The sequence below is a fragment of the Tarenaya hassleriana genome, unplaced genomic scaffold (assembly GCF_000463585.1).
Source record: "Tarenaya hassleriana unplaced genomic scaffold, ASM46358v1 Cleome9, whole genome shotgun sequence".
In the NCBI taxonomy this organism is placed as follows: domain Eukaryota; kingdom Viridiplantae; phylum Streptophyta; class Magnoliopsida; order Brassicales; family Cleomaceae; genus Tarenaya; species Tarenaya hassleriana.
The window spans coordinates 936,347-959,723 of NW_010971389.1; the positions used below are offsets into that span (position 1 = coordinate 936,347).

Below are 23,377 nucleotides of genomic sequence, written 5' to 3' on the forward strand. Positions count from 1 at the left end.
CTGTTATCTTTCGTTCTCTTCCTACCTAAACAATTTGATGCTCATTTTTGCATTTGGTTGAACAGATGCTGACGTCTAAAGACACCAATTTCATAGGATTTACATTTAAGAAGTCGGACATTGTTAGATCGATGGAAAGCACAGGTAACCTTCAAATTTATATCCTTTTCCTTTTGGTATATGTGCACACTCTTTGGCTCTACTAACGACGATGTGTTCTCAATTTTAAATGTCTTGTTGATGCTTTCCTATTGGGCTCGCTTTCTATTATATGGTTTTGTCGACCGATAAAAAGAACGGGTTTCTTTATAAAGTTAATTTATTTTTACTTGCCTTGTAGCTGATTTAGGTCTAAATTCTATTCTGTCTTGGAAGTAAGATAATAACTATATGGTATATAGAAACTTAAATAAATATTAATGGACCGTACAAATCTCGTGGTCTTAGTGGTTTAGGCACTTTTTCATCTCTGCAAGATCATGAGTGCAAACTATATACGTTTGGAGATTTTTGGGTGAGTGATGAATAACCTTTTGACCCTCAAAAAAGGAAAATCACTGAACTGAATGCATCTATTTGTTCATGAACTGGCAGACACGGGCACAGGCATGAGCGTGAGACCAAATGGATCATCGGATGCACCATCGCTGATATCGTTGTTAGGTACGTAATCTCAGATCGTTCAAATGATGATTAACTGTTTATGCCTTGTCGAAATACGAAACAACTTTTAGTTTGTGAAAAGCTTTAAATGTTACTCTTTTTTTTATTCAACTGAAGGCTTGAATGAGCTCTAAGAAGTCTTTACACCTGGTGAAAATGGCTTCGTCTGCAAATCTACTTTTTAGAAGCCAAAATTAGAAATTCATATATCACTGGTTTTCCCATATACTTTTCTGTCTACGTGATTCAGGTCAAATCAATATGCAAGGACCTGCAGTACCCGAAGGAGATGAATCGAATTCCAAATCTTGAGAATACAGTTCAAGTTTTTTTATTTTTAATCATTTGTGATGATCACCTTGGACAAGTGTTTTTCTTTTTAAACGGAAAAGGCAATGGGGGACGATGGGGGGGAGACTTATGGCTGATTTATAATCTGGTTTGGGCTTCTTTTTTTCTTTTTGTGTTAAAGGTGTGGTGGCATAAGGGAAACTGTAAAGCATTGGGGCAATAAATGTCATTCATGTTTTATAACATTTTACCCAATAAGCTCCTTACATTTCAATATGAGATTATTCCATTATTATAAAAATACCAAGTGTTTCTACTCCAGCAGCAATGAATGTGTCCTTAAGGGTGATTATTTTATAGGAAATTACATGCTTGCGCTTATGCTGCAGAATGTTTTAACCTGGTAGAAGAAACACACTGCAAATTGTTTTACAAAGATATTTCAATTCACTGCAAATTGTTTTGGAAAGATATCTGAACATTATTTATTTATTTTATTCTGTGACGACCCACTCAACAGCAGAAGCATCAGCTTGCTAAGGAAAACACATGTAAAAGTTGTTGATGCAGGCTGCGAAAACATATAAGACTGACAAAATGAAAGGCGTGTGGGTCCCCTAAGAGTTCAAGATAAAGTTGATGAGACCAAAATGTCATCCTGGAAAATGATCCCTCATTATTTAGTAAGAATCCTTAGACTTGCAACAACAAAAAATATAAGGCCGTTTCAGGGACACAACACATACAAACATATTCATAAATGGCTTCTCATTTGGAAAGACAAACAGTAACCTGTTTATTCCAATGTGTCGGAACATTTGGAGGATGTATATTTGAAAATGGCAGTGTCAATCCTTTCCTTTTCTCTGGTTGCAAATGCTTCCAACAATACTCCGTTTCTGTAGAAGTGGAACAGGGGAACGGCCTGCATTCATCAAACTTCACCATTCGTTATTCTAATACTAAAGACGGGACAGATACCAGAAGATGGGAACTAAAATAATTTGCTCCCTGATGCATTTCTCAATATGAGAGTGGAATACGTAAAGTTGAATCCCAGAAGAGATATCGAAGCAACGGTTGTGAATCCAATTGAAACTCCAAGCGACCGACATACCACTTGATTCGTGAAGAAAGGCTCGTAGCTTTGTACCACAGGACGTTACCTTGATTCGGAGCCTTTCAGCAACTTCCGATTGCTCATCGTATTCATCGATTACCTGCAGAAGCTTTGCACCTAAGAATAAATCTTATTGCAGTTTCTGCCGGTCACCATATCGGCATTAACCAAAGATATCTCAGCATAAAAACAGTGACACTAACAGATGGTGAAGATTGTGATCTTATAATCAAAGCTATAAGATCAAGAGAACCCAAATATAGAGTAAAGGGAACCGGTAGAAGTTGTCCTATTCCTCTACAGAATCACCATGTTCTAGGATTTCTCAATGCCTTTAGTTATTCACAAGACTTTAGATAGATTTGTGCATGTTTCCATCGAGATGAGAGCTAAAAAGTACTCACATTATGCTTAAGGAAGATAACTGGCGCTTCTTGGTCACCGGATCCCTTGCAGAGTTTTGAGAAACCTTGCTCTATATATTTACAGCTCCCACAGGAAGTGCGATAGAAATCAACCACGACTAAAGAACTGGCTTCTTTGGCTTTTTCAAGGATTCTCTGAAACTCTTCGTCTGTCTTGAACTCACGAACACATTCAACGGGGCAAAGATCGTCATCTTCATCAGATAGCTCCCCGTGGTTCTCATCAGCCACGCTTTTAGTCACCCCAGGCTGAAATTTGTGAGTTTTGAGTGAAATCTCCAGACCGATCTTTATGCTGAGACATGGGGGTTTGGCTCTCAAAAAGGAAAATTTAACTCTATTGCTGCTGGAAAACCATGGGGGAAACACGCTAGTCTTTGTCGAATCATGCCATCTATCAGATTTCCAGCCAAATCTTGAGAAGGATCCAGCATGAAGACTACTATGTTTTTGCATTGAATATTAAAGTCGAGACCAGCAATATATACCCGATAATCCAGACGATCTAATCGAATTTCCACGCAATCCTCTCTCCACGGATGCGTAATCTGGCATATAAACAGAAATCCCATCACTAATAAGTTCAAATCGATTAAAAGTATATTAAAAAAGGAGAAAAAACCCAATATTTGATACTAGTTAAAGAAGGAAGAACTAAGACCAAGTAGTCGAGAATCCACGAAAAATAAACAGTACCTTAAGCAATGTAACAGGAAACAACAATTTCATTAAATAAGATAAGGTACTCCTCCCACATTGCCGTTTCTTTATTTGACTAACACCCGAATAACCACCCCCCTACTGTAACTTTCATCATCCTCCTAACTTTGGCTACATTTTCTCCATTCCTTCTGCTGCATACAGATTTGACATCAACACAAAAAGCCCTCCATTTCTAAAATCCAACATATACATTTTCTTTGCTACATACTTCCCAAGCTCGATCTCTCTTTTCACAGAGCAAGCATTTAGCAGAGCTCCACATACTGCAAGTATGGCCTTAGCTTCATTTTTGCAATTACAATACAACCAGTGCTTCTGGAAACAAACCCGCTTGACCCAATAAACCAACCATGAGTGCATGGAGTTGAACCACAATTTCTGAGAGTTCACCATTTCCACATTTGCCATACATGTCTAAAAGAGCAGTGCAAAAAAAAAAAACGATCCTCCATTTCTTTAATTGCTCGTAAGCTAACTGTGAAGTTTCTTTCCAAAATACATGTAACCGAGCTGGGAACACCCAGACAGCAAACTCGCTAATGTAATGGAATCTGGCATCGGTCCACACTTTAACTTCATTTGACGAAAGACTTCGAAGGCTGTCTTTACCCTTCCAGCCTGTATGCACCCAGATACCAATGCATTCTAGCCAATAAGAGGCTACTATTTTATCTCCTCAAACAAAATCAGCATAGCATCCACACTATCAGAGTTAGAATACATAGTTATCAGCTCATTCATAACCAGCGAATCAGTGCATAAGCCGCTTTTGATGGCATAAGCATGTTAAGAAATCTCGAAGTCGATGTTACCACAGTTGGAAAACCCGTGGAGAATTCCGGCCATAGCTACCACGTCTAGTTTCACACTCAACCATTGCATCCTAGAAAGATACACTACCACGATATCCATATTCCGTTTTCACAGCATAGCTTGAAAAGATCGCTGTCAGGCTGACTACACCTTATTTGCATGTGGATTCATAACAAACACGAGCAGAAACAAGGCTGGTGATAGTTACAGCACCAATTTCTACATTGACCTCGAGCAGTTACATGAAAGCATGCATTGCATCTTCTTTGAGGCCATTTTGGCCATATGCACCAATCACTGCATTCCAGGACACGGTGTTTTTCTTTTTCGAATCTCTAAATAAGTATTCTGCTGATTTCAAGCCTCCAAACTTAGAATGCATCGAGAGAATAGCATTTTTCACATGAGAACCCACTCAAAGCCAGCATTATCGGCGAGAACACGAACAGACCTCCCTTGAGACATAATAGATTGCCCATAGGAAGGCAACAAAACTACAAATGCTGTTGTGGAAGGGGTTCCGAGAAAACCCACAACTATGCGATCACCAAAAACGGTAAAACCAGGATTACTTCCCAAACACCAAACCCATGAAAGAAAATGAAACAAAAAGCTCAGGCAGTAAAAGAGAATCCCTCAGAGACAATAGAAGAAGCACATACCAGAGAGAGGGAGGGAGGGAGCGACGCCGACGGCGAGAGAGACGACCGAGCGAGAGTGAATGCTGCCGTGGAGAGAGAGAGAGTGTGTGTCTCAGGATAGATATCCATACGTTATTTAGTGGCCATATACATCCAGCCGAGATTACACTTCATTTTATCTGAGAATTATCAATATTTGTTTTTAGGTAAAATACCAAAACAAATTCCTAATAAATGATATATTCATATTGAATTTTTCTAACTTTCAAAATAAAATCAATTCATCGATTTTGACATAAAGGCGTTAAATTAGTTGACGGAACATGGCGGATATGGTCTTAATTTTAATTAAAAACAAAAAAAATATAAGAGATATTTACTAATTCATATATATATACATAGTAAATATTAAATATATATATATGTGCATTATTAAAAATAATTATAATTCAATTAAAAATCGAAGCAAATTGAATATTAAAAATCCCGAAAAAAATGAATTTTTTTCAAAAAAAATATTTTTTTAATAAAAATGAAATCAAAACCGAATTAAACCGAATATAGTATAATAATTAATTAGTATATATTTTTATAGAATTAAATGAACCGAATAATTTCTGAACCGAACCTGAAACAAATCACTAGTCAGGGGATTATGTTCTTTTTAAGGTTAGAATTGTTTGACATCAATTATTATCAGCTTACCTGAAATCTAAACAAACCGGATTAAATAATACGTATATAACATCATTCAAACCAAATCTAATATAAAATTAATTGGATATATATTTTCAAAATCTAAAGTAATCGATTCTTTAACTCATATCAATTATGTAAAATTAAATCAAATGGAACTAAATTATATAAAGTTTTATTTAATTTGAATCAAATATAATAATTAATTAAATATTTTTTTTTTTAGCAAGTGCACCTTAACTATTAAAAATCACTTTAAGAAATAAACATTTATAGTGGAAGATTTCGTTTTCTCGGTCGTCATCTTCTCTTTATGTACTTTAAAAGAAGATTTTGTCCGGCTGATACTCGCCGATCATGGAGCCTCTTCGTTCGAGACGAACTTCATGACGTTCTTTTTCTTCCCCGTCGCATCTTCTGCTACAACCAAAAAAAAAATATAAAAAAAAAGCGCGTATGGTTTCCGGAAAACCCTAAATTTGCCCTCTCGTGCAGTCAGTGAATCAATTATGCATGAAGCCTGGTTCCAGAACAATCTGAGCTCCTCGTCTGGTACATCTCCGAAGCGTCATCTCAGATTCTCCCAACCCTTGTCTTCTTTCCCGTCCAAACGTATGTCTTGTTCGTCTTTAGTTCTCGCTCTTATTGCTAATTTTTAGATTTGTTGTGTAATTCTGAGGTTTCTTCTTCTTGCAGGATCCTCTCGGCTGCAGATTTCGTCCTTGCATTGACGTTCACAAGGTATTGTCAGTCATAGTTTAAGAAATAAAATGTTGCTGATATGCTTGAGTTCTGGGTTTTAGTTTGTCATTTCCTCAAATTCATGGTGCTTGTTTGGATTCAGTTTCACATATGAAAAGGGTCCTTCAGATAATTTGAGGATGCCGAAGTTCTATTGGTTAAATGTCCTCATTTACAGAAAGATGAACAATGCTGAGGATTTTGAGTACGTTGAATTGACAGGGATTGAACCTAGACACCCTTGCTCTTGTTGAGCCCACTCTTATTCGATCTCTGACCGTCTTCGGCAAAATCCTGACTGATTCAGTATCTTTCTCGCTCGCAAAGATTTTGAATACTGCCTTCGATCTGCTTCGGTTTCTCATTTTCCGTCCAATTTATGATAAGAGTTTGCCCGTTGTGTTCATCTAGGAGCTCCTTGAAATCGGAAGAAAATGGAGAGTGAAGAGACCTCAGGGGTACCAAGAGGAGGCCCTATCTATCTGCCTAACATGGTGGGACCTCTTTCAACAGTCCCCGAGTTCCACAATTCTCTTCACCTTCTGATGCAGGATTTGGAAACGTACTTGTCTGCGAATTCTTCTTCCTACACGCAGCAGTATGATGTTTCGTATGTATTCACATATCTCTATGCTACTGTTCAATCAAAGTTGGAATCACCTATATATACACATTATGTGATGGTGGAACTATGATGCAGGACCGGCGGCCTCAAACTTTATACTGAGGAAGAACTCACAGAGACAGCTATGAAGGAAGCTTTCCGGGTATATGGCTGGATCTTTGGTTTTGCTTCTTTTGTTTTTCAATCTTTTCTGAGAATAGTTAATTGTTGGTTCTTGATTCTATTTCAGGAGGATGTAGATTCTCAAAATTTCTTGGAACAACCTTCCAGTACTTCTCATCTGTAAGGAATTTTGGCAGTTGTTTCTCGTTTTTAAGAAATAATTCCCCTTCTCATGTGAATCATTTGTAACACGGAATTTTTAATTGGGTTTTGTATCAGCTTGTAGGTTAGTCATGTTTATGCCCATTCTCGACTGGTTTTGATTCTTATTTCCGGCACTCTTATTCCTTTATGTATTCCCAATACATCTATGAAATTCTAACAAGTATTGTTCTTTTTCGATATAAGAACACCGCTTTCTTCTTTGTTCAGAAGTGACTGCGATCAGAAAGTGTCGAGTGATGAAGGTGTTAACTTGGTAAATGGTGCGGAAATAGCAAACAATGCACCTTCCTTGAAGTCCTCGAGTGGAACGAAACCTAAGAAGAGAATGAAGAAGGCAGAAAAGAAGAGTGAGGTGAGTATACGTGTAATGATTTTGGCATGGCTGATAGTTAGCATTTGAAATCATATCATGCACACTGGTTTTCTTTTGTCGCGTTGACAGCTTATCTTTCTCTACATCGGTAGTGTTGTACCGCAAACTCTTTTGTTGTTAAGTTGTTGGTCTGATTACAAGATTAAGGTGGCATGCTTCGACAAGGAGTGAAAGTTGTGAATATTAATTTCATGCATATTGGACACATTCACTTGTTCTGTTACTTTTGTTCGTAGGAATATTTTCTCACAAAAGTGGAGCAACTTGCCCAAATTAAGAAAATGCAGGAAGAGGAAAAAGCGACTGTGAGGCTGCACTGCCTAAAGTATGTGTTTAAGATTGCATAGTTTTCAATTTGCTGATACGTCTTTTCTGGTTTGTGCTAATATCGTGTTTCGATATTCATTCAGATCTTGTGAAAATGTCAAATCTGTGACTGCTTCTTCTGAAGGGTTCGAGAGGATGCAATCACTTAGTTCCACAAATCACGCAGCAAAGGTTTTGCCCATGAATCAAGTGACTCTTCCATGCACTTTCATTTGACCATTAGCCATCTGAACTCCTTGCAATCATCGTGTTTTATTTTGCGTTCTACTTATTATCCTCTCTGTACACAGCTCCTGAAGCCACCATACATTAAAGACCCACTGGACATGCGAGTTCCTGAAGTCATTCTGTGTATAGAAATATATAACAGCGGCAAATCGAAGGTACTTCAGTCTATGAACTTCTGTGAACTTTGTATTGTTAGATGAACCCTCTTTGCCGATACCCTTCTCTTCGTCCATGCATAATGGTCAATAGAAGATAAAAAATAGAGGCAATTCGTATGTAACTCTACTAATGCATGTGTGGTGTTCTGTTTAGACCCAAGAATTCTTGGTTCTAGGACGACAGAAGTTAACCGAACTGAAGGACAAAATACATTGTCGTACGGATCAGGCGATGACAAAGGCTGGGAAATATGATCCATCTGGATACTTCCTCATAGAAGTAAGAAGAATCTATTCAACTCTTATTCGACGACGGCCATATTAGTTCCTCTTTTGATTTACCCAAACGTTTTTCTTTTTTAGGATATTTTTTACAATGATTTAAGGAATCCATTAGCAATAGATTACAGCAAACCCATACTCGATTGGCTTTGGCATTCAAAGGATGAAGCATTGAGGAAATGGGAATGCATTGCAGCTGGTGAAATACACCGGAAGCATAAGTTGTTGTCAAAGGAAGTGAAACTGGATCTACCTCACTTCAGTGCCACGGAAATGCAAACCACACGGTTCTGTGACTTGAGCTTCAGACTCGGTGCGAGTTATCTTTACTGTCACCAGGTAAGCTCTCGGTATATCCCTCTGATCCCGTAATGAGTGAATGCCTCCTCTTGTCCTTCGTTTAGCCATCCTTTTGCAAAGCTAAAAGGGTGGGTACGGTATGGGTCGGTTCCCGAGTTTTGAAACGTCGTCTCGCCCTCTCTCGAACGAAACCCTAATTTTGCCTCGTGTTTCGCCCCAACTTAACTCTACCATCTTCCAACCACATAGTTACCGACTTCTCACCCCCTCGCGACGCCCTCACTCCTTTCTCTCCCTTCTCCTTGTCCCCCTCCCCTCTGTTGGGGTTACCCGCATATACGATTACTTATCGGCTGAATTTCTCATGGGTGACTAACTTGTACTCGATCTCACCTCGGTCGAGTACCCGACTTTCGGGTACCTGTGGGATGGATAGCCATGAGAACCCAAAATTCAGGTACAAACATTGCTTAATGAAACCATATCTGATGCAGGGAGACTGCAAGCACATGATAGTTATACGGGACATGAGACTGATTCACCCCGAAGACGATCGCGACAGAGCGGTTTATCCGAGAGTCGCATATCAACAGAAGCGGGTTGTCGTGAAATGCGGAGTCTGCAAGATCTACAGAGCTACCAAATTCGCGGCGGACAACAAGTGGACAAAGAAGAATCCATGCTACTTCTGCAGCTTTTGTTTTTCCCTTCTCCACTCAGAGGAAGGGCCTTTGTCTTGTCACTTCCCTGTCTATGATTATGTTTACGAGTAAGGGATCCTTTTTGGTTGCCAACGGAAATTATCTGTCTAAATTGCATGAAACTGAATTCAACCTATAAATTTTTCATATAATTCCAAATATATTCATTTTGACATGAACAAGAAAAAATAATACCAACGAAAAACAGAGGAGGGAACGATATATATATATATATATATTTGTATCACATAACTGAAACGAAAATATCCGAATTCCCTTGAAACGCTAAAGCCAAACCACAAATTAAAATTAACCCAAAAAATGAAATACATCAATCAAAGAAAGTAATACATAAGAGGAGAAGAACGTACGGAATAGTAGTACGTATATATATGCATATATATACATATGCAAAACCCTAATCTATCAAATAAGATTTTCGACGTCTAGGATCGGTAACATTGATCCTCCAATGGCGATCACTCGACCCTCTAAGCCTCGCTTTCCTCCTCTCCCAATTCAGCTCCGTTCGCCGCCGCTTGGTCAGCCTACAGAACCTTTGTAACCCTTCTCCCATCGAGTCGTGAACCCTCCACCAGCGCTCGTGAGCTGCGTCACTCGCGTAAACGAGCTGCTCCTCGACGTCGAAGTTGCAGTCGTAGTCTCTGTAGCATAGCCATGGCTTCCAACCCAGGTAGTGGATTGAGTACAGTTTCGGTGGATCCAACGAGAAGAGATGGTTCTTCAGGTTGGTTTCGAGTGTCGTGTTGGACCAAAAGTTCTTCAGGAAGTTTACGCGTCGAGGCAAACGGTGCCACCATACGAAGATCTCGTTGAGATAGCCTTTTTTGTGATAATGATTCAAAGTTAGTGATGTGTTTCATAGATGTTTATAAGTCTATAAATAACCTATTTTGCTCATGGAATCAATCGATTGATCAAGTAATTGGAAACAAGAAAAAGACAAGAAAAGCCCGTGCGTACCTTGGTCTCCACCGTTGTACGAAACAATATCGTTACGTTGGCTCATGAGCGTACGGAACGTACAATTCGAGGGTTCGATCACCATCACACCAGAGTTGAAGATCCAAACATCGTTTCCGGTCGCCGACATCTGGGGAAAGTAGAAGAGAATATCCAAACTACGCAGAACAATTATGTCGGCGTCGATAAACACGACCTTATCATACTCCGTGAGCTGCCAAAGCCGAAACTTGCTGTAGTTATACTCGTTGTAAGAGTCTTTTTCGGCTCTGGGGTTTCGTATACGGCTGATGAGTCGGAGCTGCCACCCGGCGGCCGCGAGGGCGTCGAGTTTCGACCGTGAGATTGAGTTGTCGTGGAGGAGGACAAGATCTCGTTTAGTTTTTGTCTGAAAGAGGCTCTGTGCGAGTGTGATGGCGCCGCATACGTAAGCCTCCGAGGAATGTAACACCGTCGCATAGGCTTCGCGTCTCGGTGTCTTCGTCATCGCTTCCATTTTCGATACGTCGTATACTTCGTCGGTCCCTGTTATATATCATCGTTGTTGTTAGGTGTTATTTTTAAGATGAAAGTACGTACGTTTGGATGAGATATATTCCGAATGATTACCGTTTGCGTTCATAGATTTTAGAAAACTTAGGTGATTTTTAAGTTTATAACATATGAAGAGTTGATTTTAAAATTTTATTGATCTGATTTTTTTTAACTTAATAACTTTAAGTTCATAAATTTTTAAGTGGTAAAAGGTTAACAATTTATTTTTAAAAATAAAATTAAAATTTATAGAATTAAAATATCTGAAACTATCGGATTTCGTTTTGTTTGTCGTATGAATACCCAATTTTTGGATATCCAATTTAAGAGTTTTGTGAATATTTTTTTCCAACAGTAGAATATAATTTTTTTTTTTAAATAGTTCCAATGGTGGGACATATAAAAACTTTGGTCCACACCAAAGTTTTAATTGCGAAGACAAGCAAGACATTTGGTCATATGGTCATGATGTCTTTCATTTAAAAAATATTGTAAATTAATATTATCTTAAACTTTTGTAAAGGATGTCATGATGAATTGGGTGACAAAGTTTTCTATTTCCTTCTATTGAAAAAAAAAAACATGTTAGGAAGAACTTGGATTTTTTAAGATGAAATTTTAGTATATTAATATAAATTTTGTAGTCCAATAAAAAAAATGTGTCATTTGAAGTATAATATCCTAACAATTCAATTTTTTCCAATAACTTTGGTTTTTTAGTTATTTCTCACTATTGTTTTTAGCTTCCCTTAATTTTTTTAAAATTTGAACTACTATCCATTCATAAATTAGCATGCACTAAAGCAATTTAACTTCATCTACTTGTGTTGAAACAATGAGATATGTATATAATCTTTAACCTTAATAAGAAAGTTATTTGATAACAAATTATTTGTACATATATATCAAGGATGCATTACTAATTACTATCATAACTCACTAGTTATTCTTGCCGGTGCTAAAAAAACATTTTCTTATTTATTTTGTTTTTTAATTCATACCACATGTGTAGTTGGAAATTTGCACCCTAGATATTGATTCGTAAAAAAAAATTGCTAATTACAAAATGTTTATATTAAAAAAAATAGAAGATTGATTAGAGTGATAATCAAGTTTGATTAGTGGTTAGTAAAAGACACACCTAAAACTCAACCACTGCGTATCTTATTGGCTCAGACAATTAATCAAACAGCAAATGCACCAAAAATATGGATTGTTTTTATTAAGCAGTTGAGACTTTAAGTTACATTGTCATTTTCACTTTCCTTTTGATCTTGAAACGTATTTTTGGTTATTTAATAGATTTAATAATTATGCTTTTGAACTTTATTATATGATAAAAATCATCGTTACGCTATAATCATTGCCACACAAACTTGCCCTTTTTCCTGAAATTTGTAACGATGAAACACAATTTATTTTCAATTTCTTTTGTTCTTTTTTTGTTCATTCAAATGTTTAGGTTAATGTTTGTATCTAAACCATTGCAGGAAAAAAAAAAAGGAAGAAGGAAAATTACCTTGACGTCCCCACAAGGGCAAAGCGAGATTGCAAGAGCCAACCGGCAAATCAAGCTTTTGTTGCAACCTTACAACCTCCGGTCTATACCACCACCAATCTCCTTCTCTTCTTACCAAATCATCGCACCGGAAAATCTCGATCATCGGTCTGCATTTGCTCCAAAACACCACCGTCGTCCTCCATCTCCAATCCCTCTTCGCTTTCTTGGCGGCCAAGTTAGCCGCCGCGAGGTGCATTTGCAACCTACCCACCTCCCTTCTCCACCCTTCTTCGGGATAATTACATGGGAGCTTCGCTACTATGACGTCCATTTTGTCTAAGGACGTGATATCGGGCATAGGGATCTCGGGGCAAGTGGGCACATCGGTTTCTTCCTCTTCGTCTATCCATTCAGGGAAAAGGTCTTGCCATTTGAAGAGGTCCGAGACGCGATCAAAGCGTATTGGTATCGTTTCTCCGTAGTGTTTCCATTCGCTTGTGTTGGCATCATCCATGTTCACCATCCCGATCCTCGGCCTTCCAAACACCTTTTTTAGAATTCCTTTCATGAAGCTTGGCACCTCCACTTTCGTCAAATCGGTGGTTTTGTTCGACGTTTGTAAATCTCCGCTGTTTATCTGGCTATCTTCCATGAGTTCTTGCATCTTCACTCCTCGTTCAACCTATAACATATACCAAGATTCAAATATCAAGAAACGAATAAAACTCATACAAATAAAGTGTAACGCTTGTTAGAATATCACAATTGAAGACCTCTTCAACATCAAACAAGCAATTGAACCTTTATCTTGTATGAACGCGAGAGAATATATATCGAAACCTATGCTTTTGGAGACACAAAATTCGGATGATTCCACGTTCAAACTTAAGCTCACCTTACCTTGGGATGGCATTCGCGGAAGGAGCAGCCAACGAGGGAAGCCGCATTCTCGAAGTAAACCGAAGAAGAAGGCCGAAGGAGAAGCGCTGTGTATAAAAGGAAAGAGAGAGCGAACAAGGCGAGGTTGAAACGTATCAACGCCGATTTCGAAGGAGCCATCTTCATCATTGTCGTCGTCGCCTGTCTGAACCAAGATTTGTCCCCCATTTCTTCTCTTCTAGCAAGCTCTCCCCTCTTTAAGTCTCTCTCTCTCTCTCTCTGGGCGTTTGTTGCTCAAAGGGTATATGGTTTTGTGTGTGTATATATATGCACTATATAAACATATGGTGAATTAATGCAATGAACTTACAAACGGAGGAGGTTAAGGAAGAGAAATCAGGAAATCATGGTGATATCTTAATGAAGGTGGAGAGATTTTGAGTGATTGGCAAAATTGTTTGTATTAGTGAATCAGACCACTATGAAAAACACGTGTCAAAAAAAGGATTTTCCTTTACTCCAAAACAAGGCTCTGTATTAGTTTTCAGTAAATATTATAAATAGCGTGCGATAATGTTATTATTATGTATAATATATATATATATATATGCTGGAAGCTTTTACTGGTGGATTCCATAATTGCCCTTTTGCCGGTTGTGCACCGAATTGAAGTACAAGACCGTAAAAAGTGGGGGGGGGTATAATACTCGTGTAAAGGATGCTATTATGTTTGTTCAGACTAGGGGTGTAAAATGGGTTCCGACCCGCGGGCCGGCTCCCATCACTAATAAGTTCAAATCGATTAAAAGTATATTAAAAAAGGAGAAAAAACCCAATATTTGATACTAGTTAAAGAAGGAAGAACTAAGACCAAGTAGTCGAGAATCCACGAAAAATAAACAGTACCTTAAGCAATGTAACAGGAAACAACAATTTCATTAAATAAGATAAGGTACTCCTCCCACATTGCCGTTTCTTTATTTGACTAACACCCGAATAACCACCCCCCTACTGTAACTTTCATCATCCTCCTAACTTTGGCTACATTTTCTCCATTCCTTCTGCTGCATACAGATTTGACATCAACACAAAAAGCCCTCCATTTCTAAAATCCAACATATACATTTTCTTTGCTACATACTTCCCAAGCTCGATCTCTCTTTTCACAGAGCAAGCATTTAGCAGAGCTCCACATACTGCAAGTATGGCCTTAGCTTCATTTTTGCAATTACAATACAACCAGTGCTTCTGGAAACAAACCCGCTTGACCCAATAAACCAACCATGAGTGCATGGAGTTGAACCACAATTTCTGAGAGTTCACCATTTCCACATTTGCCATACATGTCTAAAAGAGCAGTGCAAAAAAAAAAAACGATCCTCCATTTCTTTAATTGCTCGTAAGCTAACTGTGAAGTTTCTTTCCAAAATACATGTAACCGAGCTGGGAACACCCAGACAGCAAACTCGCTAATGTAATGGAATCTGGCATCGGTCCACACTTTAACTTCATTTGACGAAAGACTTCGAAGGCTGTCTTTACCCTTCCAGCCTGTATGCACCCAGATACCAATGCATTCTAGCCAATAAAGCCGGGCTGGGCTGGGCCGGACCAGCCCGTTTTACACCCCTAGTTCAGACCACGGATAAGCTCTTTTATATATATGTATATATATATAATTTATTAGATAAATTCTCACGCATTGCCATCTATGTACTAAAATTTCAAATTTTAAAAATATTTTCATCAAGAAAAATTTTAGTTTTATACTTTATCAAAGACAATATTTTTCTCTTTCTTGTTTTATCTTGTAGTATATAAAAAAATAAATAGTTCTTGTGGCATATTGAATCCCACCTTTTTCAATTTTTTTTATTTTTCTTTTCTCATATAATTAATTATTCCAGAATTTGGTAGAATGATTAGTTTTCAAGAAATTCGGCTATCCAGTAAGATACTCCAACCATATTATCCCAAATAAGATAAACTAAATTGTTAAATATTTATTTTGAAGCAAAAATTAGAATACTGAGGAAAAAGCAGGGGCATAATGGTAAAATCAGAAAGATACGATGTCAAGCAAAGACACGCACCAATACTTCGGTTCTCGCGTCAACGTCTTTGCTTGTCCGCTGACATCGACGTCGGCCGTAAGATGTGCATAGAAGATGCTTCTCCACCAATCCCCGTTTTTTTTTATAATTCTTGTATTTATTTTCTCCTTATAGCTTTTATTTAAAATAATTAAAAATATTGTCAATTTCACACAAATTTATTGTAGTTTCGAACGAAATAAATGGCAATATATATGTGAATATTTATGGCAAAATTATTGAGACACAAATTTTAGTACCACGGCAAAATTACAATGAACAAAATTTTGAGATAAAATTATCGAAATGATATGTATTTCTAGTATGCCAACACATTAAAAACAATTATCTTTTTATTAATTATTTTATTATACTATTAGATGATCAAATATTAGACCAAATTGATTATAATCAAGTTTAGTTTAAGTTGAGAAGTCAGAAAATACGATAATTAGGAGGTTAAGCCATCGCGATTTATCATCTGTCGACCAAATATATTTGATAATTAAACTCTAACCCACAACATTGATTGAATCGGCCCTCCTTTTCTCCTTGATATGATTAACCCAAAACATCATATTATATGATATCATAACTCGGGTTGATATTTCAGTACCACATGTCGTTATAAATAACCGGGTTCTGATTATTTTTGCATTTACATTTTTAGGTTTTAAATAAAAAATAATCCTTCCGTCTAGATTCAATTTTATGTTTTAATACTTCTTTGTAAAAAAATTCAAAATTTGATTATTTTATATTATATTCAATTTTGAAATTTAAAAATATATAACTTTCGATATATTATATCCAATTCAATTTGGGTATAGATATATATGATTCAAGTCAATTTTGCTGAAAGTATTCAGTGGCCGCCCGGCCCGGCCCTAACGCTAACTACTCAGATTCTGGTTCGATTTGCCACTGCAAACTTGAATGCTTTAGCTCTCAAACAAGAAAGAAGTAGTTGTCTACAACGAGAATCGAACTCGATTACTTTAGTTCATGACAAAGAATCCGACATAATTAAGCAGATTGTTACCGCGAAGTTAAACAATATCGGATGAGCTTATTCGCTTCGAATTCGGAACTAAAGTCGAAAGTTTTGCTCAAATTCTGACCACATTATGGTTGAAACCATCCTACTGCAGTCGAGCTTATTCCCCGGAAATCTCTCTTATGTTCCTGTTTCTTTCCGACTTAAACTAATATGGAAAGTCATCTTCGGAAAAAAATAATGCTCGGATTGAAGGTAAGAACTTATTCGTTACCTGGTTCTTTCGCGAAAACGGAAGCCAAGTACACTTTCCACTCCTATTCTGTGATGAATTGGCAATTGCTACTCATTAGCCGCCCTCTTGGACGTGACGGGCGTAACTTCTACGGGGTGGAATGAGTCTCAGATCATCCCAGCCCGAGTTCCTCTCACTCGCCTACAGAAACAGAGATCGATTTTCTTCAGGACGTCTTCCAGACCCTCCAACCTGTTTCAGAAACAAAAATTTGGTATGATAACGACGATAAACATGTGTTTAACGACTATGTCACATTCGTTAGTGTGGAGATTTCAACAGAGTTCATAAAAGTTTACTTCCAGTGATGAGGATGATGAGAAAGTGATAATAAGTGTTTAACGTTTTAAAAAGCTTAATGGGGATAGATCTTGAATCATCTAATCGTTCCTACTTTGAATCATTCGATATGAATGTTCCTGATGTAAGAATATGAATTAGGGTATCAGAGACGAGACTCAGGCAATCTCCCGATTCTTTCTACTGTTATCTCCATGCCCCTCCCTGTGACATACATATTGAGGAAACCATTATAAGGCTGATGTGTACCTCTATATGACGGTTTTCCTATTGACGAATAATATCATCAAGGGTTTGATCAAAGTTGGGAGGTGACATTCCTCGGAATCGGATAAATGTCGGATCAGCCTATCTCCTTGGTATCGACACCAATTTCCTATTAGAATCTCCTTTTGGGTTCTAACAAATTAGTATCAAAGCACTTTCCGGGGTACAAGGGGGATCCAATGGTGCAAATGCATAGTTCAGAAGGCAACCATGGCGATAAACAATCCATGAGGCGATGGCTCATGTTCATCCAGTTCATCTTCTTCTTTGTCTTTCCATCTACTGAGTTTACTGTTACTATCCATGGCGGTTTGTCTACCTGTTCTCCTTCATCCTCTCTGTTTCATTTCCTGCACCAATCCCAGAGGCGGCCACCTCACGCCTCGGGTGGGCGGACGCGTAAGTCCTGAATGAGACACGACCCAACCCATTCTAAGTAAGTATAGTAACAAATTACATGAACTTTCAGTCTTGCAAAAAGCCGAAACACAACTTTCGAATGTACTTTTTCATCACGTTTCCGATATCAAACCTAACTATTTGAGTAGCTCGACTGAGAGCTTCTGCCTAATAACGAAGAACAACTGCTCAACCAGACAACTAGAAACCAGACAAGGTCGCAGAGACTATGTTGCGAGACATATCACAGGGAATGATAATCGACAATACCTGGTCTAGAGTAATGGGAACAACCTTAGCACTGGATTTCAAATTATCTTCTCCGTAAACGAGCCTGGACAAAAAATCACATGAACGACCACAATCTCCAAAACTTTTCCACTACAATCCTGTTAAGGCAAATCCCAGAATCAAAGTCGACAAAGCAAAAAGCAAACCTAAGCAAGAAAAGCTTCCGCATCCTCTTGTCGGAAACATAGCAACCCGAGGGACTTGGCGCCACTGAAATCGGAGATAAGCACGACCTCGTTGTTAGTGTTACGGACGGAGAAAACCGACGTCCCGACCAGAGCTTTCACCACCTGAGACGAACTCAACGCCGGAGTTGTTGCGGCGGCGGGTTGCGGGTGAGAGACGGAAGCGAACGGTGGAGGAGGAGGCGAGAAGTGGCGGAAGGCAGCGGAGGTTAGGGTTCCGGAGAGGCGTTTGGTGTATTCGAATCGGGCGGGGAGGTCGGAGCCGAGGCGGAGGCAGTGATGGTGGAGGAGGACGAGAGATTTGGGCTTTGCATTTTGGGCTGTGTTTCATCCACCGCACAAATATCATTTTCGTGACTTTATATCAACGGTTAAAATATTCCATATAAAATATAATTTTCATTGATAAAGTATTCCTAATTTGCTACAAAATTATTTGGTTATAAAATCGTTGTTAAATCATTGTAATTATATTTTATTGAAAAGCGTTATTACATCATTGCAAATTATAAATAAAGAAATATATTCCGTTGTTAATTTCATTACTAAACATCTTGTTTTGGTAGCAAATTTTCAACAATGATATATTACAAATACACATCAAATTTCCTTATATTACGTGTCATTCTTTTATTGGGCTAACTATGTGATATTAATAAGTCTTGAACAATCATATAGAGTAAAATGATAGAAATTAATGTGGAGATACCGTTATTTAGTTTTTATTGGAGGACAAATAAACAATAGTCTTTTTCTATAAATTAACAGTAGGATAATAAATTTAAACGAGATTTTAGGTGAGTGAACCGAAACACATATAACACGAAATAAATTTGGGAAAAACAAATAAATTAATTGATGAGCTTGGCTTGACACGGGAGACCGAGAACAGAACCTTTGACTTTCATCTGCTTCATATTTGGGCCGGACGCTTCCGACAAAACAACTGCATACGCATGACCTGCGATTGCTTTTGTACACACAACATACATATAATCCTAACAATTTCATTCAATTTCTTATTACAACGATAATTTTATTATAGGGCACTATTTCATCAAGCGGATTAAGTTGGAAATCTCTCTCTCTCTCTCTCTCTATATATATATATATATATGCGTGTTTGAAGGTTCAAAGAGGGTTTTTTTTATGTTGCATGTGAATTTAGGATCAAAGAGGTTTAGTTGGTCATAGGCATGCGTAATATTCCTATGAACTTTTCCGAAGCCGCCAAAGAAAATCCCTAACATAAAACATCTAGAGAGAGAGAGACGTGTTTCCGTTGAAGTTTTTGACCATCCAGATTTTATTTTTCGTCTCTCTTTTTGTAGCCTTTAGGCGTTCAAACACGGCGATATTGGGTCTCGCTATATATTAATGTTTGTAGAATCCATGAAGTCCCTCTCCCTCCCTCTCTCTCTCTCTCTCTCTCTCTCTCTCTCTTATAGACTTTGTGAATGATATAATCTGATAAACCTGTAATTTGGTCATTCTTCTTGCCGGAGGAAGAAGCTGAAGGTGAAGAACTCGGCCATTTCCAAGGTATTTTTTCTTACGGAAATTTATATTTTCCGCTTAGAAAATGATATAATCTGGTTTGCAGTATACTTCTGTTGTGTATAACTCGATTGATGATAAATTTCATTTTTAACTGACAATTTTTCATATAATTTTTTTATAATGTTTTTTCTTGAACATTTCACTAAAAAGAAACCTGATGCAGCACACAGATTTTCCAGTAATTATAATCGATATTGTTAGAACCGCAAAAAAAAATGCAAGCTTTTAAGTTTTTTATGGCGATTATTATGGAGAAAAAAACCGGTGGTGTTTTTGATGTGTTTAGTGGTTGCAACTCTGCATTTATATCGTGAGAAAGATCTCTATGGTTGTAATAACAGATTTTGATTTAAAAAAACATATTATTTACATGTAAAATAAGAAAAATAACATGTGGGGCATTTGTATTCTTTTTATTCTGAATATCTATATATACGAAAAAGACGTATCTAATTAAAATATTTTACTAAGTATTCATTTTAAAAGACGAGAGAAGGGGTTCGTATTCTTTGTAACCAATACATATATATATATATATATATATAGAAATACCCAATGATAATATCTTATAATATAAAGTATAAATATTAATGAACTGTTAACGTTTCCTAAAGAGAATAGATATTTTTTGTTTATTGTAATTACACTTTACGCAGCGTAACAGTCCCAAAATCGTATATGACACGTCGTATAGAAGCTTGAGTTTCGCTCACCGTTTCTTCGAACGAAAGAAAGAGAAAAGTCAAAAAGCAACTTTTTTTTACTTTTAAATTTTACTTTTAAATTTTTTTATGGAGTTAATTAAATACTCGTTTCCCTTTGTCTACGTGTGGCTCTAGCATGCGTTTTGCTAAAATTTATTATCGAGATGCGAATTCATTCATGCGAAGTAACACCGCCTAAAATATATGTAATGGAAACAAAGGCTTTAATTAATATACATTACACTTTTTCACCAAAAGATAAAAATAATATATCGCACTATATCTATATATATAAAAATAAATATGCAATGCATTATTTGTGGTTGTGTGGTTATTACTGGACATCACCTTGTTTGATGGGTTAGGTCATATCCATGCATGCATGCGTATGCTTTTTTTTTTTCCACCGTATTTCAAATTGGATAATTTCCTTTTCCAAATCATTTTGTTCTAATTAACCACAATAGACTACGATTTATCTTCTATTTCTTGCAAGAATTTGAGATAGGTTTATAATATATATATATATGTATGTATGTATGTATGTATGTATGTATGTATGTATGTATGTAAATTCGACTATTTTTATGCTCTAACATTTCTCATCACGGGTTTCTTGACACAGGGAAGTCGGCCGTAAGATGTGCATAGAAGATGCTTCTCCACCAATCCCCGTTTTTTTTTATAATTCTTGTATTTATTTTCTCCTTATAGCTTTTATTTAAAATAATTAAAAATATTGTCAATTTCACACAATGACATTGATCGTTGCTCCAAATTTGTTCACAACAATTTCAGCCTCGTCAATATCTCAAACTATAACACCATCTCGTGAGTTTTTACGCACATTCATTGTATTATATTGATAACTCTATTGTTTTGATTTGTTATCTATCTATTTATATATATATATATATATATATACATTTTTGCAAGAATATTATTCCCATTATTTGATGATAACAATCGTATAATTTGCTAGGGAGAAGCTTGCTTCAGTTGGAAAATGTGTCCCAAACATTGTTCGAAGATGATCGAACAGTGAGGGTTGATCCTCTTGACAATCTCAAGAAATACAGAGGGGGTTATGACATCAGCAATAAACATTATTGGAGTGTAAGTCACGTCACCAACTCCATTATACTACGTCTCCGTGCACGAGATTGCATTGGTGGGTGCATTAAATTCAATTATATTTATAATTATCTTGTCGTATTTGGTGCAGTCTCTGGTATTCACAGGGATCTATGGATATGCAATTGGGGTTGCATGGCTTCTGTGTGGAGCGATGTATGGAAGCTTCCTCTTGGCTTCACGTTTGTTTTTCCGTAGAGCTAATGACGAGAAGCCGAAGAGAGTGACGCCTCCTTGTATCGGCCAATGCTATCAGCTCCAGCCTCTCCTCCTCTCCATCTTCCTCACAGTTTCCGCGTTGTAAGCCGTTTCGGTTTTTCATGACCCAAGAATCTTATAAACTTTGTCGTGGTAGAATCTAAACAATCTGCCTGTCGCGACAGAAAATTTCGTCGCGGGTCTGAATTCTATAGATATTATCCTAATTCGTTGCATACACGTTGTTTGCAGAACTGCATCTGGAGTATTTTTCGGGGGAAATGCAAGATTTCATTCCAAGGCCAAGAGAGTGGTGGAAATCATCATCGATACGGCAGATGACGCTTCGGAGACGATATATAACACGACCGGGGCTATAACAAGGCTTAGCTCTAACACAGGAATCTCATCGTCACTCGACAACCGAATCGGCAACGATCAGGCTTCTGTTTTCCTCGCTTCCACGTCGCAGAGACTCGACGATGAGGCGGCCAATATCCAACGACAAGCCAGGAAGAACCGACGCATCATCGACAAGGCCCTTAGGATTGTGTAAAATCCGATCTCTGATCCATTCGTCAATCCTCCGATATTTACACAGTCTTCCTTGTTATACAAGAAACTAACAATTCTCGGTTCTTTTATCGTCCTTTTGCAGATACGCCGTGACAACCGTGATCGTTTCCTTGAGTGTGATTGCTCTTGTTTCCCTCTTAGGTAACCCTTGACTACACAATGTTAGATAGATTTTCGATATACATATATATATATATCGAATCTATACATGTATATGGTATTTGCGTATCGCTTATTCTTTTCAAACTTTGATTGTTTCCTTCGTGTTCTGTTGTCCAGTTTGTGGAGTTCTTCGGTTCAAACGAGGGCTTAACATGTAAGTGTCCTTGGCAAACTCCATACAATATTGAATTTGATTATACATCACAGTGTAATTACAGTGTAAATTTGGTTTCCCAAAATTTCAGGCTGATTATACTCACTTGGCTTTTGATTGCTCTGTGTTGGTCGTTCTTCGGGGTGTATTTCTTCCTGGAAAAGTAAGCCAAAACTCTTCTTTATTATGTCGTCAAGTCGCCGTCCTCTGTTATACTGTGCGGTATCGATGATTGGCATCCCGGGCATAGAATCTTGAATCGAACTTCCATATCTCTTTGTTTGTACTTCAGATTCTCCGGCGATACCTGCGCTGCTTTTAGTAGTTTCCAAAAGAACCCTCAAAACAATAGCTTGAGCTCTATCCTTCCATGCGATGAACTACTGTCGGCCAAACCCATCTTGTCGGATGTTAGTTCGGGAATCTACAACCTCGTTACCGAGGTATTGAACCCGATATCTGGACAGCGTTTCAATTAAGAGTAGCAGAGCTTCTTCCATGTTCTTTGTCTCTAACGTGTATGTGCAAAATATTTTCAGGTGAATGCAAACATATCGACCTTGAAGGCAACAACGCTCCCCGGCCTTGCTTTCGTGTGCAACCCTTTCTCGGGGCCTCCGGATTTTCAATACCAACCGGAGAACTGCCCCACTGATACCATCAAGATAGGCGACATTCCTCAGGCAGGCATCAATCCCTTGTGATTCGACAAATGTATAACCTCGGAAGA

The 23,377-nt window shown here is 37.6% G+C and overlaps 6 protein-coding genes across 15 annotated transcripts in view; 3 read left to right on the forward strand and 3 right to left on the reverse strand.

Annotated features, from left to right (window-relative positions):
- LOC104803676 (serine/threonine-protein kinase tricorner) overlaps positions 1–1,204 on the forward strand; it is a 5,423-nt gene extending 4,219 nt beyond the window's left edge. Inside the window, exons 10-12 of the mRNA XM_010527677.2 lie at positions 66–144; positions 595–663; positions 914–1,204. Coding sequence (XP_010525979.1) covers positions 66–144; positions 595–663; positions 914–975 — 210 coding nt within the window. The 3' untranslated portion in view covers positions 976–1,204. The remainder of the gene's footprint in view (positions 1–65; positions 145–594; positions 664–913) is intronic.
- A 386-nt stretch (positions 1,205–1,590) lies between these two features.
- Positions 1,591–4,832, reverse strand: LOC104803677 (thioredoxin-like 4, chloroplastic). Of its 5 annotated transcripts, XM_010527683.2 has the most exons (5): positions 4,698–4,823; positions 3,196–4,571; positions 2,988–3,047; positions 2,479–2,748; positions 1,786–2,174 (listed from the first exon to the last, which is right to left on the reverse strand). In XM_010527683.2, the coding sequence occupies exons 2-5, from the start codon at positions 3,226–3,228 to the stop codon at positions 1,917–1,919; spliced, it is 621 nt and encodes a 206-aa protein (XP_010525985.1). In that variant the 5' UTR covers positions 3,229–4,571; positions 4,698–4,823; the 3' UTR covers positions 1,786–1,916. The 5 variants fall into 5 exon arrangements, with proteins under 5 accessions (XP_010525983.1, XP_010525985.1, XP_010525982.1 ...); XM_010527681.2 differs by lacking the exon at positions 3,196–4,571 and having other exon boundaries at positions 1,591–1,879; positions 2,121–2,174; positions 2,479–3,047; positions 4,698–4,825; XM_010527680.1 differs by lacking the exon at positions 3,196–4,571 and having other exon boundaries at positions 4,698–4,832.
- Positions 4,833–5,682: 850 nt separating this feature from the next.
- On the forward strand, positions 5,683–9,586 carry LOC104803679 (snRNA-activating protein complex subunit-like). Of its 5 annotated transcripts, XM_010527685.1 has the most exons (13): positions 5,684–5,984; positions 6,069–6,113; positions 6,336–6,419; positions 6,525–6,723; positions 6,814–6,880; positions 6,968–7,020; positions 7,273–7,417; positions 7,675–7,763; positions 7,849–7,954; positions 8,056–8,148; positions 8,306–8,431; positions 8,515–8,772; positions 9,228–9,586. In XM_010527685.1, the coding sequence occupies exons 4-13, from the start codon at positions 6,548–6,550 to the stop codon at positions 9,504–9,506; spliced, it is 1,392 nt and encodes a 463-aa protein (XP_010525987.1). In that variant the 5' UTR covers positions 5,684–5,984; positions 6,069–6,113; positions 6,336–6,419; positions 6,525–6,547; the 3' UTR covers positions 9,507–9,586. The 5 variants fall into 5 exon arrangements, with proteins under 5 accessions (XP_010525989.1, XP_019056939.1, XP_010525987.1 ...); XM_010527687.1 differs by lacking the exon at positions 6,336–6,419 and having other exon boundaries at positions 5,683–5,984; positions 8,596–8,772; XM_019201394.1 differs by lacking the exon at positions 6,336–6,419 and having other exon boundaries at positions 5,683–5,984; positions 6,525–6,711.
- Positions 9,587–9,683: 97 nt separating this feature from the next.
- On the reverse strand, positions 9,684–13,875 carry LOC104803680 (UDP-glucuronate:xylan alpha-glucuronosyltransferase 2). 2 transcript variants are annotated; one of them, XM_010527689.2, is made up of 4 exons: positions 13,354–13,875; positions 12,472–13,135; positions 10,419–10,943; positions 9,684–10,277 (listed from the first exon to the last, which is right to left on the reverse strand). In XM_010527689.2, exons 1-4 carry the CDS (start codon positions 13,558–13,560, stop codon positions 9,853–9,855), a joined length of 1,821 nt encoding a protein of 606 aa, XP_010525991.1. In that variant the 5' UTR covers positions 13,561–13,875; the 3' UTR covers positions 9,684–9,852. The 2 variants fall into 2 exon arrangements, with proteins under 2 accessions (XP_010525991.1, XP_010525992.1); XM_010527690.1 differs by having other exon boundaries at positions 13,349–13,452.
- Positions 13,876–16,376: 2,501 nt separating this feature from the next.
- Positions 16,377–19,076, reverse strand: LOC104804509 (protein TIC 22, chloroplastic). Its single transcript, XM_019201341.1, is given in 6 exon segments — positions 16,377–16,909; positions 17,267–17,690; positions 17,954–17,998; positions 18,000–18,017; positions 18,121–18,479; positions 19,055–19,076. Coding segments are annotated over 5 exon segments (474 nt in total). The 3' UTR covers positions 16,377–16,909; positions 17,267–17,660.
- A 2,102-nt stretch (positions 19,077–21,178) lies between these two features.
- The window catches only part of LOC104804510, a 2,950-nt gene continuing 751 nt past the window's right edge, over positions 21,179–23,377 (forward strand). Inside the window, exons 1-9 of the mRNA XM_010528822.1 lie at positions 21,179–21,254; positions 21,406–21,539; positions 21,649–21,857; positions 22,008–22,307; positions 22,414–22,472; positions 22,611–22,647; positions 22,739–22,810; positions 22,940–23,090; positions 23,187–23,330. Coding sequence (XP_010527124.1) covers positions 21,179–21,254; positions 21,406–21,539; positions 21,649–21,857; positions 22,008–22,307; positions 22,414–22,472; positions 22,611–22,647; positions 22,739–22,810; positions 22,940–23,090; positions 23,187–23,330 — 1,182 coding nt within the window. The remainder of the gene's footprint in view (positions 21,255–21,405; positions 21,540–21,648; positions 21,858–22,007; positions 22,308–22,413; positions 22,473–22,610; positions 22,648–22,738; positions 22,811–22,939; positions 23,091–23,186; positions 23,331–23,377) is intronic.

Coding starts and splice junctions, on each gene's coding strand:
- LOC104803677 (XM_010527678.2), bottom strand. CDS start 2,955: ATGCAAAAACATAGTAGTCTTCATGCTGGATCCTTCTCAAGATTTGGC. Junction 2,175..2,478: donor TTATCTTCCTTAAGCATAAT/GTGAGTACTTTT, acceptor AAGCTTCTGCAG/GTAATCGATGAATACGATGA.
- LOC104803679 (XM_010527685.1), top strand. CDS start 6,548: ATGGAGAGTGAAGAGACCTCAGGGGTACCAAGAGGAGGCCCTATCTAT. Junction 6,724..6,813: donor ACGCAGCAGTATGATGTTTC/GTATGTATTCAC, acceptor ACTATGATGCAG/GACCGGCGGCCTCAAACTTT. Junction 6,881..6,967: donor CTATGAAGGAAGCTTTCCGG/GTATATGGCTGG, acceptor ATTCTATTTCAG/GAGGATGTAGATTCTCAAAA.
- LOC104803680 (XM_010527689.2), bottom strand. CDS start 13,560: ATGGGGGACAAATCTTGGTTCAGACAGGCGACGACGACAATGATGAAG. Junction 13,136..13,353: donor TCCGCGAATGCCATCCCAAG/GTAAGGTGAGCT, acceptor TATATGTTATAG/GTTGAACGAGGAGTGAAGAT. Junction 10,278..10,418: donor GTACAACGGTGGAGACCAAG/GTACGCACGGGC, acceptor ATCACAAAAAAG/GCTATCTCAACGAGATCTTC.